The sequence below is a fragment of the Accipiter gentilis genome, chromosome 5 (genome assembly GCF_929443795.1).
Source record: "Accipiter gentilis chromosome 5, bAccGen1.1, whole genome shotgun sequence".
NCBI classification, from domain to species: domain Eukaryota; kingdom Metazoa; phylum Chordata; class Aves; order Accipitriformes; family Accipitridae; genus Astur; species Astur gentilis.
In genome coordinates this window covers 10,146,959-10,163,722 of record NC_064884.1, presented here as the reverse complement: position 1 = coordinate 10,163,722, position 16,764 = coordinate 10,146,959, and the positions used below count along the sequence as shown (strand labels likewise).

Sequence of the window (16,764 nt, the reverse complement as noted above, 5' to 3'; positions counted from 1 at the left end):
GCGGTGGGTCCTGCCCCTCACGTTGCCGCCGGCCGCGGGGCTTGCGGGGACGGTCCTGGTCCTGGTCCTGGTCCTGGTCCTGGCGGAGCCGCGGCGCCGTTTCGGCGGAGTGTCTGTGAGCGTGAGCCCGCCCGGTGCGCTGGGGTTTGCCTTCTCAGCCAGGCCGGCCGGTCGGGAAAAGGTGACCCCGGCTCTCCGTGGCTGCTGCCCGGGGAGCCGCTACCCGCCCCCCCCCCGCTGCCCCCGAAACAAACACGCTGCCCCCGAAACCGCAAACCAAACCAAAACCTCTGCAAAACAAAACAAAAACGCGCGTACTTAGTACTAACAGGCGTCTCTTTTTTTTTTTTTAATTACTGTTTTCATTTTCTTCCCCCTCCTCTCCTTCCCTTTCTTCCTCCCGCCTTGCTCCTGCAGGGTTTGCCGTACGCGAGGATGGATTTCACGGAAGCCTATTCGGATCGATGCTCTGCCGTGGGGCTTGCAGCCAGAGAAGGAAACGTTAAAATGCTGAGGAAACTAATTAAGCAGGGATACAGCATCGATGTTCCAGATAACAGGGGTTGGGTGCCGATCCACGAAGCAGCAGCTCACAATTCGAGTGAATGTCTGAGGCTGTTAGTTCGTGCAGGTGAGGAAAATCTGATGCGAGATAGTGTGATTTGCTGCTGAATTACTCCGTCATATAAAATATAAGCCAAATAGATTTCCCTTGTCTTATTCTTACTTGTTTTGCAAATTTCTGTGTGGTTTGGTAGTTACTGACCAGCTGTGGTAGAGAGAAATTGGCATGTTGCGGTCTGTGAATGACACTTGACTGTAAAGTGCCACCTTCTCTGTCCAAGGTGGGTATCTGCCTAGGGCCAGCAGTAACTGACACTGCTGTTTGGAAGAGTTGATGATAACAGCACACTCGTGGATACTCTGTAGGCCACACATCTCAAATAACTCAGTTATTTTCAGAAAATAACTGTGTTTTGTAATTCATTGCTAAATGTATTTTTTTTCCTCCTCCTTTACTCTCATTTGTAGCTCCATCTGATGACTACATAAACTCAAAGACATTTGAAGGGTTGTGTGCGCTGCACCTTTCGGCACGCCATGGGTCTTTGGAAAGCATTCGTGTTCTTCTGGAAGCTGGGGCTGACCCCAATGAAGTTACCACCGAAGCAACAACCCCGCTGTTCCTAGGTGACACGAGCTTTCTTGAAATCTCACAACAACTGCGGAGTGGGGCAAAGCTTTTTTACTGAGTTTAAACTCACCAGAGTTCATTTACTGCCTACCATGTTTTGTATCTTTGTAGCCTAAATACTAGACTTTAGGCTCAGAGATGGAGTGGGTCTAAAAATTACCTTTTGTTTGTGGACAAATCTGCTTCAGAGTGTGTTTTAAAACAAAATTGTATAACCAAATTGGTTTCCTGTATCACCTTTTCTTTCTTTCTGGCACAGAAAAGGTCTAGGAGGTATAGGATTGCATCTATATGAGGGTATTTCAAGTATTATTATTTTTTTAATTCCTCCCTACTTCTTATGTGGAAGGACCTCTTATTCTTTTTGGAACTCCTAGTTTAGCAATTAAGGTCCATTATTGTAGTATTTTTTCCTATGGTTTATGTTTGACATAATTAAATGCTTAAAACTTCTGCTATAGGGAACTCTCAGAGCCTAAATCATCTGATTAAATACGCTTATTGTTTTACTCGCCTCCGTACCCAGGCAAACACGGCTGCCACATTACCTCGGTTTACAAGTCTAGTCACATTTTATTTTTAAGCAACTAAATAGCTTATTTGCTTAAAACAATTGGTAATAGGTAGCACTTGTGGGGAAATCATCACTAAAAGCACACTGGATAATGATAATTAACGCTACGTGTAAGTGCTTACATAGATTAGACAGGGCCAAGGAACGGTCCTGGAGTTGTGTATCCAAGAGATTTTTAAAAAGGAAAAAGTATGTGGTCAGATTAGTCCAAACTACATAATGGGGTTATGGTACAGCTCTGTGTTGGACATTGAGTACTACAAGCCACTGGCGCTCCTTTGGTGAGCTTGTGCGCTGATACTCTAAAAATTATTCAATCAGTAGCAACTATTTGCAGGTCATTTATCACCATATCAAGCTTTTACGGTGACACAGGAAATGTGCCTTGGTATAATTGTCGTTGCAAAAAGTTGAGGATGAATCAGGATGGTAAAGGAGGCTTTGTTAACGAATGCATTAGCATAAGTTAAATGTACACGTTATAAATTACTTTTATATAAGTGTTTAAAACGGTTTTAATTTTCTTTTTTTAAGTTTATGTTTGGAGGAATTTGTTTTAAGATAGCCAGTGGGCTTCACAAATTTGGGAGGCCAGTGCAACTGTCATGTAGTTAGGTGCCTGCTGCAGATTTGTCTCCATGTTCCGCAGGAAAGAGGGAGGAGAGAAATTTGCTTTTGTTACTCTTGTTAGCACAATGTAGGTAGAATTTTAACAAGTCTAACTAAAAACTTTGTCGATAAATCTCCATTCTCCAACACTGGTTTGGGGGTGTAAATGTAAAAGGCAAGTAAGCATATACAAGGCAAGTTTAAAAGAATTATGATTATTGTGTCGGAAAGTTAGTGGTGAGACCATTTGAATTTTTCAATGAGTTCCTTAAATCCATTTAATAAGGATTCTTTTTTCTTCTTTTTTTTCCTGTTCTATCTGAAGCTGTTGAAAATGGACATGCAGATGTTGTAAAGTTTCTGCTCCAACATGGAGCAAATATTAAGGGACCTCATTCTTGGTCCGCATGGAATTCTTTGCACCAAGCTTCTTTTCAGGTAACCTGTAAGTGTATCATATAATTTCCATGTAACTGCTGTATTCTGAGTGATAATTTATCTATTTCTTTGCTTTTTTATCGGGTAATTTTTCCTAACCTGCCCTAGCAGTCATAAGGTTGCCTAAACACCGAAGGGCTTGCAATGCACTGAAGAGTGTATCTGGAACTACATGAGATGTTGATGTTGGGAAGCAATAATTATTTAAATAGTATAAGTATCACATGTACTCACACGCTCATGTGTTGTTACTTGGGAAGTGAATCTCTTACAAGATTTTTTGAGAAAGAGTTCTGGTTAGTATCTCATCATCAGTGAGATGTACAACCTATTTCTGGGATAGAAATATGTTAGAAATGGAGTTCCGTTTAGTATCTCATCATCAGTGAGATGTACAACCTATTTCTGGGATAGAAATATGTTAGAAATGGTTCTCATAAACTAATTTAATTTCCATTTGTACATATTGTGTAAATGAACAAATGTGAAAAATTAAACTTGTCTAACTTTTTCTGCCACTAATTTTTCGGTACACCTTTAGAATATTGAATATATCATGTTTTTTTCTTATTTCTGTTTGGAATGTGTGGGAAAAATACATTATGTCAATTCCCCACTTTTTTTGTTAAGAATAAAAATATTTATTTCAGGAATGCACTGAGATAATGAAAATACTCCTGGAGAAAGGGGCAAGCAAGGAATGTAAGGATGACTTTGGAATTACACCTTTGTTTGTTGCTGCTCAGTATGGAAAACTGGAGAGTTTAAGACTGCTTGTATCTCATGGTAATAGTGATCATTCATTTAGCTTTTACTGTTTGTAAACTCGCATCAGCCTGTCACCAGATACAATTTTAGTTCTACTTTTGCACTTGAAATTTTAGGGGGTTTTAATGTAATTTTAATTGCAGATGGGTATGCAAAACCATCTTAATTGCTTAAATCTTGTTTCAGTAATTTAATATAGTTTTCAGCAAGTGATGGTAGGAAGTAATAAACCAAAACTCTGAAAAGATTAAGGATCATCAGGGTCTTCTAGAGGCCTACAATAGCACTACATTAATGGTCTGATTTTGATGACATTGCTTTTGTGATAGAATATTGTTCAGGTTAAGTGAAGATACCTCTCTCTGATCATAAAGTGACAGCAACAGTTTCATTCACATAATCAACAAGTTTTATACATCTAAACGCATGTCTCCTGGGGGAGAATCTCGAAAAATAATTGTGATCAAAAGATTGTCTAGCCCATTGCCTTTCCTCCAGCACGTTTATCTCGTGTTGTGCTGATCTTTGACAGAGTTAATGTTAAAGCACTGAGTGTTGAAAAATTTAGGGACAAGCTGGTTAATGTTTCCTTGTTGCTGTGGAAAACCTGTTGTATTGTGAAGTCACTCTGTGAAAACCCATTACTGATTAACATTAATTTGTTGTTTATTTTGTGTCCTGTAGTGGTGATGTAAAGTATTGGCTTTTTTTGTTAGGTGCAGACGTAAACTGTCAAGCCAAGGACAGAGCCACTCCCCTGCTGATAGCTGCACAGGAGGGCCATGCCGAATGTGTGGAACTGCTCTTATCAAAAGGGGCAGATCCAAATCTCTACTGCAACGAGGATAACTGGCAGTTACCTATTCACGCAGCTGCTGAAATGGGCCATAAAAAGTAGGTGATTAAAAAGGCATTCAGACAGAAGATTCTGGTAACAACCTAATCAACAAAGAGGAAGTTCAGGTCTAAAAGGAAGAAAAACAAGTTCTCAAGCTGATTTGTAATTTAGAATTCCGAATTATTTTCCTATTTTAATGTCTGTTAGTAGTCCCAGTAAAATGACCAACCGTTTTTAATTCCGCATCTAACCTGGGTCTGATCCGTATCCTAATGAATTTAGAGGGTTTTCCACAGTGCTGAACCAGATATCGATTCACTCAAAAGCCATATTACTTTTACATTTTAAAATACAGGTAACGACAGCATATGCTTTATACATGACTTGAACAGCTCTTAATTATAGTCCTGACCATTAAGTAGTAGAAGTAATCATATGCAAATAATGAATTAGCTGAACCAGCCAGAAAATGAAAGCCACAAAACAGTTCCTATAATCCTTTTCAAAATGCATTTGTAGCTTTCTCCAATCCCAATGATAAAAGCTGCTTTCACAGCAGAAAACCAAGAGTGGAAGGAAGTCCCAGAGCAGCATGCTGTTGTGGAGAAGCGTCTCTCAAGAACCCCATGATTTGCACATGTATGACGGCACTTAAAATCAAGTATATTAATGACAATACTAACTGCAAAATTATCAGTAGATGCTTGATCTTACCCCCTAGCAAAAGGAGGTCATCAGCTTAGTTGTCTTTAAAGTTGGTGTGTCAAATCAATGCCACTCAAACTGATGAGGAGGGAAGACTGTCGTAGATACTGAGGAGGCTCTGTATTGTTCATTTTCTCAGAAACATAAGATCACAGAATCATTTAGGTTGGAAAAGATCTTGAAGACCATCAAGTCCAACTGTTGACCTAGCACTGCCAAGTCCACCGTTAAACTATGTGGTTTAAGCTGCCTTCGTAGCTTTTGCAGCCATAGGTAACTGGCAACCTCTGAGCAGCGCCAGTAAGTTCCAGTAGCAAAGGAATAGGTGTCTGTCACTAATCCTTGTTGGCTGGAAAGTATGTAGAGGTGTGAGCTATGAAACAGAATGATTTTTCTGTTTCAGTACCTCAGTGAGTGTTGTTGAATGGAAGTAAATATTAATTTATTTGCAACTCACGTTTTCAGTTTGCTTCCAGACTTCATGGAAGTCTGGATTTAATGTGCAGAGGTACTCTATTGCTGTGAAATGGATTGTTGGATAATAGGAAATATCTGTCCCTGGTTCAGATTAAAATATTTATTGCCAGCCTAAATCCATCCCAAAGCACAATGTTTGTTATCTATGTATGAAAGTGAAAAAACTGGTAGGATTTTCTTCTTAACTTGTAATGACCAGACAAATGAAATTAATTATTGCATAAGATCACAAAATAGATAGTTTTTTTAAAATATTTGCAGGATATTAGAGTTGCTAATACCAGTTACTGATCGGATTTGTGACAAAGGCAAAGGCAAAGTGAGCCCTGTGTATTCAGCAGTATATGGTGGTCATAAAGAATGTTTGGAAGCATTACTTAAAGAAGGCTACAGTCCAGATGCTCAAGAGTGCCTTAACTTTGACTGCAGATCACCCATGTGTATGGTCTTCCAAAAAGAGTAAGTATATCTCTTATATTTTGAAACTATTCATAATTATGTTGGCCTTTATTTAACTTTTTAAATGTGCAGTTTTCCTGCCCTCCTTCCTCAATTCTTGAGCTGCTGGAGTTAAACTGTGAGTATCCGAATGGTGTGTGGGCTTTGGATTGCGTGCATGAGCTGAAGAAGCTCACTGAAATCTCCAAGGGTAAGCTCAGCTCTTCGAAGAAGAGTCTTGTAGAACATAATTGCAGTTTTCTTGCTTTCAGAAGGCCTTACCAACATGTCTCTGTCTTCTGGGAACGTGACTTGATGCTGTAATTGGATCAAAAGGACTCTTAAGTAGCCAGATCCTTTTCAATAAGGAGGAGTTATTCTGAAATAGTGTTTTCCTTTTCCGTATGCCAGTCTTGTGCATAAGACAAGCAGAATTAATCAGCTCAATGCTATAGCTGTAAGGAGGACTGGGAAACTGCATGATACATTCTTTTAGATCATGACCCATTTCTTTTTATGCCTGGTGAGTGATGCACACCCCTGGTATTCAACAGGAAATAAAACAATGCTTACTTCATAATGCAAAGGCTATAATTTTGGAGGAAAAACAATAAAGTATAGAAGCCTTACTCCAAAGTGTGTGTGTATATATGGTATGTCAGTTGACATGCTCTTCATGTCCTTACTGTTGATTTTTTTTTTTTCTTTTAGTACAGAAATTTCTTCTTCCTTTTTCTGTGGGAAATTTGTGGAGGGGTCTATTACTGTAAAAGTTCTTGATGTTGCTGTCCCCAAGCTCACCTTGTGCTCCTCCCTAACTAATTCAATGTATAAAATAACATTCAAAGGATTGAATACTGGCACAGCTCAAATCTAGATAGAGAATCACATGTCAGTCACTTCTTTGCAGTTCTGACCTTTCTATAGAGCTGTAATGTCATTATGTTTTAGATTTTAATTGAGACTTGAGAGCAATTACCTGGTAACTGCTTTACCCCTTAGAACAGCAGAGGCATTTCATGTGGTAGAGAATACATTTGAAAACTTTCTTCATCTGATTGCTCTCATTTACTATTTTGCCAGAATTCTAGTTAGTTGACCCTTTCTAGACACTCTTCCGCAGGAATATTAATGTGAAGTAATGTTATGCGGCTAGTGTGCTTCATTAAGATAAATATCTTCATAAATGCTTTTAAATGCTCTTAAAACTCAGATTCTAACAGAATATTGCATGTACATGGATCAAAATCTATTGCTTATGTTGCTACCATTTAAATTTATGAGGTTATGGTAGTAGTGAATTTTGTTCACCCCCATTAAAATAAGCAGTTTACCCAGTAGACGCGAAATTGTAGCTCTTGGGGCTGGCTTACATTTGGGAATCATTATTTCAGGTTCTCATTCTTACTTCTTGTCTTCCACATGTGACCTGCTCTGATTGCCTTTATGTAGGGAAGAAAAATCAAAATATGCAATATTTTAACAGTTCTTAGATTCCAGAAGTTCATCACCTGCAAACCTTTTTAGCCAAAATACTAACATTTAGAGGATGTGCCTTGGTGTCCTGAATCCTGTAAGCAGTTGAGGCTTGTACACAGATACACAGAGGCTATTTGAGAAATTACTTTTTATGAGAAAGCCTGTTCTAATTAAAAATTATGGTCTTCATGAGATGCACCTTTTTTTTCCCCCTAGATAAAGCTGTTGAAAGAATTAACTGTGCTGGGATATTCTTTGTTGAATATGTTTGAATATATGTGTTTGTAAAGTGTGTACTAGTTGCATGCTACTAATTAATAGGATTGCACATTCTTACAGTTGGCTTAGGAGAATTTTTAAAAACTCTACCAAATATATGCCATTGATCTACAATGCCATAATTGCAATAAATAACTTGCCAGTTTCATAATGGTCCTGAAGTGAAAATACTACAGTAATATTCTGATTGAGTTTATCCTACTTGAAGTAAAAAGGCTTATTTCAAAGAAGGAAATCAAGGACAGAATTAGGTTTTTTTTAGTAGTGAAAGTACGTCCCAGTGACTGTGCCTGTTAACAGCCTCTTGTGTCTCTGGTCAGGCTGCAGGTGATTTTGAACTGCTTGAGGCAGGAACTCATCCATATCCAAAACGGCGCATGTGAAATCACACGTCGGGGTACAAGGCAGAATGTGCTTTCCCGTATCTCCATACATGACGTATAAGGTGTGCAGTGAAGCAGTGCATAGGGTTTGTTATTACTGATTTTCATTGCAGACTCCCAGAAAGTATCGTTAAAAATCCTCGGGCATTGTTTTTCCCCTTCTGTCCTATTCTTAGTATATAATAATTTAGGAAGGGATGCAGACCAGGTAACTACTAAAATGTGCTGTAAATGAGGCAGGTAACATATATTGCCACTTCAAAACCACTTCTATGAAGTAATGTGCAATCCAGTTACTAACTAACACCACGCTAATTATCAGTCATAATCTCATTCATTATCGTATCATTATCAATTATAATATGGTAATAAAATTATTCTTGTAAAAAACATTTAAAAATGTTTACCACAGTTCAGTGGGTTGCAGACCTACCTGCAAATGGAGCTGGGTGTAAATTAAACCCTTAATAAGTTTGAACATTAGGCTGGTCCCCGAGTTCTGGGACATGCAGTCATTTGATATTCTTGCATACTTGTCCATCTGTTGCATGTGGCATGTTTTTAAGGTGAAACCTAATGAAGTGGGCACGGTGCTTTCTGCTTATAGCAAGCGCGTGGTGGAGCAGCAATGTGGTAATACCTCTGGGTTACAGATCCCAGTAATTGATGACTTTGGGAGGTTTGTATTTGTGATCAAAAGGCTTGCTTTGAAGGGCTGGAAGCTGGTTGGAACTACAGGTTTCTCAGGACAAAACGAACACTTGAGTTAAATGTAAGGACTGGAGTCTCCTGAACTAGTTCTACATTTTAAGGTGATGCTTTCCAGAAAGAACTGCATTCCGAATGTCATGCTAGGTTTTTCTTTGGGTTGGGGGGAGTTTTGGTAGAAGAAATTTGCTTCCTCAAAGGTCTGGGGAAGAACTAACAGGATGTCCTGTTCCTTGTGTGCTGTTCATAGGTTTTTTCATTTCATTGATATTTTCCTGAAATACGGGATCACCTTACTTGGGATTAATTTGGGATATTGCCTGTTCCATGAAAAGTTTACTTTGTTTCAACGCTTCCTGAAGCTGGGCTGTTCACTGCCTTCTGGGGACCAGTTATCGGAGTTCCTAAGTTACACAATTAAAGTGCAAGAGGAGTACAAGGAATGGCTGCCTTATCTGCTCTTGGCTGGTTTTAATCCAGTGAATTTAATGCGCAGATTCTGGTAAGCAGATAATGTTATCTTGTTTACTTAAATATTGTATGTTAATCTGCAAAGCTGTTGCCAATGTTATTTAACGCATGCTTTCAGAGGATAGTACTTGATCATCAGTTGCCATGATCAGGAATGGTGAGGGTTACGGAAAGTCTGAAATAAATCATCCACGGGTAATGGCTGGATTCAGTAAAACAAATTTCTTTTAGGAAGAGAGTCAGAAATGTGATTGCTTTATCACTACCCTGGAGAAAGGCATCATTTTGCAGTTTCTATATTGAACATCTGTTATCAGCCCCCAAAGTTAGTTGCAAATTGCGTGTGTATGTATAATATGGTAATGGGAAGAAAAAATTCAAATACTGAGAAAGAGGTCGGGAGGGATGGGAAACAAATGTAAGGTGAAGCTGGGCCAAAGTGTCGTGGTTTAAGCCCAGCCAGCAACTAAGCACCACGCAGCCGCTCACTCACTGCCCCCCATCCCACTGGATGGGGGAGAAAATTGTGAACTCTTAAATTGTGAATTCTTAACTCCTGGGTTGAGATAAGAACGGTTTAATAGAACAGAAAAGAAGAAACTAATAATGATAATGGTAACACTAATAAAATGACAACAGTAGTAATAAAAGGTTTGGAATGTACAAATGATGCGGAGGGCAATTGCTCACCACCCGCTGACCGACACCCCGCCAGTCCCCGAGCCGCGATTCCCAGCCCCCACTGCCCAGTTCCTATACGAGATGGGACGTCCCATGGTATGGAATACCCTGCTGGCCAGTTTGGGTCAGGTGCCCTGGCTGTGTCCTGTGCCAACTTCTTGTGCCCTGGCTGGGCATGAGAAGCTGAAAAATCCTTGACTGTAGTCTAAACAATACTGAGCAACAACTGAAAACATCAGTGTTATCAACATTCTTCACATGCTGAACTGAAAACATAGCACTGTATCAGCTACTAGGAAGACAGTTAACTCTATGCCAGCTGAAACCAGGACACAAGGCTAGGAGAAGAGGAAATGGATGCAGTTAGAGATTGTGTTAAACAAAATAATGTGGTGAAAATTCCAGTGTGGGGTTTTGGGGGGGGTTGGTTTTTTGGTTGTTTTTTTTTTAAAGTTTTTCCACATACAAATAACTGTTTGGTGATGTTTTATATTTAATTAGGCACTACAGAATTAAACTTATATTTTAAATTATGAAGTATTTGTATGTTTTTCTGTTTTTTTCTTGTCTGTGAAGATGATGCTTAGACTACTACCATATGTCTCAGCTGTTAATAACATAATGTGAGATGTATAAACTCATTACATGCATTACTTAGCTGTATGAAAGGAGTAAGACTTTATGGTTTACTTAAATACTGGTTTATATTTCAGGTACTGTTAAGATATCGTGGTTAAGATATCATTGGTAGTTTTAAGTGCATTAATTTATGACTTAGTGAGATTCTGTTAATCATTAGCATCCATGGCTTTCTGAACAGTAATTAGAGGAGCATGTATAAAGCATGGTATAGCAGTGCTTCTGTAGATCATATTTATGCATAGAAGACTAAGTGATTGCAAAAGTAATCACACTACAAGATTGCAATTCAGTGAGTAAACAAATCTCACTGTCCGTGTATGTTATATATGATGATATTTGATATTTTATGTAGTCCACGAATACTTTTATACCAGTCACTTCCTTTGTCTAAATATTCACTTTTAAAAATAATGCTTATCACATCATAATGTACAACACTGTTTTTGTAAAAGTTTAACTTCAACATTAACTATTCTGTACTGGAAAATAACAGGAGGATAGTAGACAGCAAATGACATTGGTGCATTCATTAACTGTCTCTGGCTCATTGTGTAAAACAACTGTATAATCAATCATAAACTGGTCAATCTAGAGCAGTGACAATTTTAATTACCAGTGGAAAAAGTAAAATCACTGTTCTCTGTAGAGAAAGTTAGGCAATCAGATCTCTCTCCTGTATGGTTTTCGGTGAATTTATGAAAGTTCAGTCAAATATGAGAAATGAAATAATAAACACTAGAAAGGACATAAAATAATTTTGACGTGAATCTCTTGTAAAAAGCAAGTGTATTAAAAGTTTTTAGTCTGGTATTTTTCTCTATTTAGAGCATTTAGATTTTCGTTCAAATGAAAATTCAGGGTTGTATACATCTAGCCAAGAAGCTGTTCTGTGAAATTGCATGGATTTTCAGCACGTGCAATACTAAAACAGTTGTTTTACCTGCTGTTACTTAAACCTCCTTATACACTTTGTTCAGTTAAGCTCTTATTAGAAGTTCTTCACAATCAAATCTGCTAAAGGTTTGAAATGTAAATCATACTGATTTCTGAATACAGGTAAATGCAGTCTTTGGTAGATGGAGAGTTTGAAACACTTGCAAATTTTGTGGATTTTTATTTTGTTTTGTTTAATAAATAAGTATCTGAATCTATGTACATTTTCTCCCCAAATGTGATGGTAATGCTTATAATGCTCTGGTGTCTTGACCCCTCATTAAAATTTAGGTGGGAATGGAATAAGAAATTAGTGCAGAGGAGAATGCTGCCTATTACTGAGGCATTTAAATTTCAGAGCAGAGATTTTTCTCTTACAGTCTAACTTTTAAAAAGAAATGGAGGAAGATAAAATTACATTAGTAAAGGCGTGGGCTGTCAAAACTACTTTGGATTTCTCTTTAGTGGTTTTCTGTTTCTGGGCTTGGGATGTAGGTTGTTAAGGATTTGTTAGAAAATAGTAAAGCTTTCTATGCATTGTTACCATTATTATACTTACGCTATTGTGTAAAATGATATTTATGGGAGTTTTTGTTACGCAGGATTTTCTCTGTGAGCGGGAATGCCCTTAATTTCATCCTGGAGTTCACAAACTGGAAGAGACTTCCTCCAGCTGTAGAGCAAGACCTTTCAGACTACAAAGAGAAGTTCAGTTGGACTCCCAAGAGCCATTTTGGTAAGCAGTAGAGTTAAGAAAAAAGTTTCCGTGTATGCCAACTTCCAGGCTGTAAGTAGGAAACACCTCTTTGTGCTAATGCACGACAGCAAAGAAGGTTCAATAGTCAATAGACATTGTTTGTCCAGAAACTGGGGAGCAGAAATAGTAGTTACCCTAAACAAACAAATGAGTCATGCTGTCATTTAGTACTTATCTTAAAAGTGTTTCCCCTTCTGTTATTTTGTTGCTGGATTTACTTCTAGACTTAATGTTTCATTTCTTGTAAGATGGCATGAGCCTCTGTCTCCCCAAGCAGGTAGCTGTTCTAGGCTGGTTAGATAAAACTTTCTGATTAAGGATAAAATGATTTTTTGACACTTTGTTTCTAGACGTTTAAGGTAACTTTTCTAGCTAGAGGGAGATTTTGAAAATGCTGATTCTAGCAGGCAACAGCCCTTCACTATCGAGAACTCTGTGTCATTACCTGCCCAGAGACTGGGGGTTCACATGGGATCCAGCTAAACCAGGTAACTGCAGGCAAGCGATGTAATCCCATGGTGTCCTGTTCAGTGTTTGACTTGGTTTTTAATTTTTCAGCCTTCATTCCTTCTCTGTTTCATCTTTGTCGTCTTGAGATCCGGTCCCTTCTAATGAGTGAACGCCTGCGATCAGATCGGTTTATCCGGGAACTGCCATTGCCAGCTTGTCTCCAGGACTACCTTCTCTACCTAGATGTACTGCGAGTCAATGCTATCCCAGAAGCGGAGGATTATCTGAAGCAGAGAGAGGAGGGAGCTCCCTCTACCAGTCACTCCAGTGCTGAAGGTGCAGAGAGGAGGGACACCTGTAACACCTGTGTTAAGTGGTGACTGAACTCTGCAGCTGCAGATTTTGTAATGGCAATTAGCAGACACTGGAGAAGAATTACTGTAAATAACTGTAGTAATAAGTCTTTTCATGCTGTAGTTTTATACTATATCTAGAAGTTTGTTAGAAGTTCTATGATTTATTTGTTTAAGAAGTCTGTTGTAGCTTTCTAAGTATGAACATTTTCTGGTTTTTGAAAGGAAATTTTTAACTCTTACGGAGTAAAATTAGCTTGTTCAATGAACATCGCTTATCTAGTGGTTGAAATCTACTTGGTCAGACACTGTTAGTAGACACTTTATTCCAAGTACTGCATATACCAAATGAAATTATCTGAAAGTCAAAGAACACAATATTGTATTATTGTTATGTATTTATGTATTGAGGAGTGGTCTAGCTGAACCAGAGATAGGAAAATAATATAAGAAAGGAAATAATTTGCTGAAGGAACAGTAATTTTCTTTTATTTTCGTGTCTTTGGTTGTCTATATTTGGCAGAACGTTGGAGCCCGCACCCAGTCCCTCCCCTTGCGTAGCCCATAGGCAAGGCACACAATGTCCCCACAAGCACACCGACACGGCACAGCTGTACAAAAATCCCTCCTTCAATGAAGTGAAAAAGCAACCGCCGTCCCCACAGGGTGGGTGACAAGGCCGGCGCCAGGACACCATGGTGTAAGACAGCTGCATCCCTCACGCTGGGAAAGCCCTGGTCCTGCAGAGGCAAAGCTGGCACTGCCAGGCTCACTGGTAGTAGATGCTGAAGGCATGGAGGATGTACAGGAAGGTTGTGATGAAGGCGAAGAACTGCATGAGAGGAAGAAGGGCAAAAGCTGGGGTCAGCTGGGAGAGTCTAACCCCATCTCCTCTCAGTGCTCTTGACCTAGGAAAACTTCCCAGCCTAGAGCTCTCTCCAGCCTCAAAGAAAAGGCAAAGCCCCCCACATTTCCCAGGAGGCTGTCACACAAGGCTATCCATGAGCTGCTGGACCCTGAGAAGCCCACGCTGGCTGCACGATGCAAGAGATGAGGAGGTGAAGCTCTGACCAGTATGACACTGCTGGGCTTGGGGTGGCTCTGCTGTGGCTTTAATATTTGCTCTTACATCTCCCCAAGGGGAACTGCAGGTGCTTCAGCCTGCCTGGGGTTTTCTGGACTGACTCACCGATGCGGCACTGTTGAGCTGGTAGTAAAGTGGCGAGTTGGGGCCAAGCTCGGAGCGGATGGTTGCATTGGCTTGCAAGACAGCAGCGCTCATGTACAGAATGGCTGTGGCACCGTGGTACAAACTGTCCTGCAATGCAAAGGAGCAGCAAGGATCAAAGCCTGCCCGGGACTGTCCTTTTCTGATTCGCCCTGAGGATGAGGTCCATCCTGTGCACGTGCGAGTGCTCAAACAGCAGACACGCCCAGACAGGGGCTGGAACCAAACCCCTGTACCATGCCAAACCCTTCCCTGTGCCCACACAGCACCTGCAGCGTAGCACAGCTTCCCTCGGCATTTCCAATCAAGGAAAAAGGAAAAAAGTCTGGTTGGTTGCAGAAGGGCCAGCAGCTGGCCAGCTAACCCATCACCAGCCACGGTGGTTTTGCACCCACACTGCTGCTGCCAACATCTGTCACTGTCCCAGCCCCTCCTTACCAGCACTTTCCAGTTCTCGCTGTTTTTGTGAAAGCCGAAGAGGTAGCTTATAAGGAGCAGCAGGGAGATGAGGCAGGAGCTGAGGGACACGTACATCACCCATCCCTGCAGCAGCGGGAAGGAGACGGAGGTAGCAGAGATGAGGATCCACACCCAGGTCCCGCAGAGCTGCCAGGGACAAACACAGGCGCCTCTGGTGAGCACAGAATGGGGAAAGCCCCTTCTCCTCCCTGAGTCTCTCTTCACCTCCCTCCCACACTGGCGCCAGCAGCTGTTGAGAAGCCCTGCATCTTCAGGCACTGCGGACCAGTGTCCTGTAGCATCCCAGCATGACAGCAGCCCCACAAGCTGGCACGAGTTTCCCCTAACACTCTTGGAAAATACTTAAAAATGTTTATTACAAAAGGCAAAGGTTTGCTGCTGTATTCGATGCAAGGAAACATCTCACTCCGAAGCCTTTGGCAGAGAAGCCAGAAAATGTGCTTTTATCTGGGCAAGGTGAACAGCCGCATCAGCCCAGCCCTGCCCGCTCATTAATCTCCTGGGCTTGAAATCACAGCATGAGGAAGTCTCCCCCTGACTCCACGCACCAGCCCAGAGTGAGTCGCTTGCTCTGGATCCACCCAAAATGTTTACCGTGCACAGACAGTGTGCAGGGTTATCTGGATAAGCTCACGCCGCCCTGTGCTGTTCCAGCTCTGGTGGATGAAGCCCCCCCAAATTTGCAGCAGGGAGCTGAGCCCACTAGCACAGGCAGCTCACAGCAAAGCCCAGCCACAGCAATTGCGCCCATGAAGTGTGGGTGGTGTGGATCACCAGCACTGTGTCGTGTCAAAGTACACCACCAGTTATCTCAGCCAGTCCCACCGACTGCCCTCTGGACCCATAAGCAATTGAAAGATTCATGGAATGTCACACAACACCCAATTGCCTTCAAGCCCTTGGAAAGACTGAACATAGTGAATGAAATTTCCTTGATTTTCAAGCAATTTGTATGTGATAACTGGAGCTGCTCCTGCCCTGGAGGCACTGGCAATTCTTCAGCCTCTCCCAGTCCCATGGCAGCCAGTGACCCTTACGCAGGCTGTGGCATGGATCTGGACTGTATCTTGCCCTCAAGCTGTTCCAAAAACATCACAAAGACCACCTTTGTGCATTCAGTATAAGCAAAAGAGAAGATGTTATTTCCCACTAATGCTGTCTTCAGGATTAGTGAAAAAAAATTCAGGGGGCTGCTCCCTGATTTTTAAATTCGTTAGAGCCACTAGCGGGGCGCTGTAATGCAGCAAAGCTCAGCATACTCACTATCTCCGGTAGGATGAAGGCGTAGGGGACCGTTTTGAAGACAGCAGGTCCAGAGGGCAAGGTGGGCTGTGTGGAGGCCACAGGGGGACTCGCTGAGGCCATCTCTTCTCAGCTGATGCTGTGACTGCTCTGGCTCGGCTTCGCTCACATTTGCCTGTGCCGCGCTGCTCCCGTGTGGGGTTTTAACTGACACACCCGTAGGGACGTAATCACAGAAACCAGCCCAGGCTGGCACCACACTGCTTCCTCTGGCTGAAGGAGCCCTCAGCAGCCCTCCGGTTATTGCAGCCAGCTTCACACACCCTGCTGCCGACACTGGGACTAGAGACCAACAGGACCCCAGCCTCACCACCAGCACACAATCAATTCAAGGTCTTTTAACAAGAGGGGAGAGAAAAAAATCTTACACCACACCAGGGCAAAAACATTTCCTGCAATCAGTTTTTGTCCTTGGCACTCTTTCAAGCCTGAAATATTTTTGCTTCCACTGTTGTTGCCTCCTCCCCTTTCTGTTCAGGTTTCTGCTCCGTGTTCACATCAGATTCCCCCACACCCACTGGGCACGTCCAGCCTTCAAAAACTTGCAGCTGAACATTTTTTACAGACAACTCAACA

General features: G+C 41.3%; 2 protein-coding genes across 4 annotated transcripts in view; one reads left to right on the top strand and one right to left on the bottom strand.

Annotated features, from left to right (window-relative positions):
- ASB3 (ankyrin repeat and SOCS box containing 3) overlaps positions 1 to 13,781 on the top strand; it is a 31,719-nt gene extending 17,938 nt beyond the window's left edge. The window contains exons 1-10 of one of the 2 annotated variants that reach the window (XM_049799438.1): positions 89 to 181; positions 418 to 631; positions 1,033 to 1,191; positions 2,704 to 2,816; positions 3,467 to 3,602; positions 4,301 to 4,478; positions 5,866 to 6,063; positions 9,142 to 9,393; positions 12,221 to 12,354; positions 12,934 to 13,781. In XM_049799438.1, the coding sequence (XP_049655395.1) occupies positions 436 to 631; positions 1,033 to 1,191; positions 2,704 to 2,816; positions 3,467 to 3,602; positions 4,301 to 4,478; positions 5,866 to 6,063; positions 9,142 to 9,393; positions 12,221 to 12,354; positions 12,934 to 13,205 (1,638 nt within the window). In that variant the 5' untranslated portion in view covers positions 89 to 181; positions 418 to 435 and the 3' untranslated portion in view covers positions 13,206 to 13,781. Of the gene's footprint in view, positions 1 to 88; positions 182 to 417; positions 632 to 1,032; positions 1,192 to 2,703; positions 2,817 to 3,466; positions 3,603 to 4,300; positions 4,479 to 5,865; positions 6,064 to 9,141; positions 9,394 to 12,220; positions 12,355 to 12,933 lie in introns of those variants that run through there. The other variant, XM_049799437.1, reaches the window with a different exon arrangement.
- A 43-nt stretch (positions 13,782 to 13,824) lies between these two features.
- Positions 13,825 to 16,499, bottom strand: MALL (mal, T cell differentiation protein like). Of its 2 annotated transcripts, XM_049799440.1 has the most exons (4): positions 16,150 to 16,499; positions 14,845 to 15,012; positions 14,368 to 14,496; positions 13,825 to 14,010 (listed from the first exon to the last, which is right to left on the bottom strand). In XM_049799440.1, exons 1-4 carry the CDS (start codon positions 16,249 to 16,251, stop codon positions 13,948 to 13,950), a joined length of 462 nt encoding a protein of 153 aa, XP_049655397.1. In that variant the 5' UTR covers positions 16,252 to 16,499; the 3' UTR covers positions 13,825 to 13,947. The 2 variants fall into 2 exon arrangements, with proteins under 2 accessions (XP_049655397.1, XP_049655396.1); XM_049799439.1 differs by having other exon boundaries at positions 14,368 to 15,012.
- Between the last annotated feature and the right edge of the window lie 265 nt (positions 16,500 to 16,764).

Bases quoted from the DNA above. Each gene is read 5' to 3' on its own strand.
- MALL (XM_049799439.1), bottom strand. From the start codon at position 16,251: ATGGCCTCAGCGAGTCCCCCTGTGGCCTCCACACAGCCCACCTTGCCC. The intron at 15,013-16,149 runs GTGAGTATGCTG...TGTCCCTGGCAG, and splicing joins CCTTCATCCTACCGGAGATA to CTCTGCGGGACCTGGGTGTG. The intron at 14,011-14,367 runs GTGAGTCAGTCC...CCTCTCATGCAG, and splicing joins AGCTCAACAGTGCCGCATCG to TTCTTCGCCTTCATCACAAC.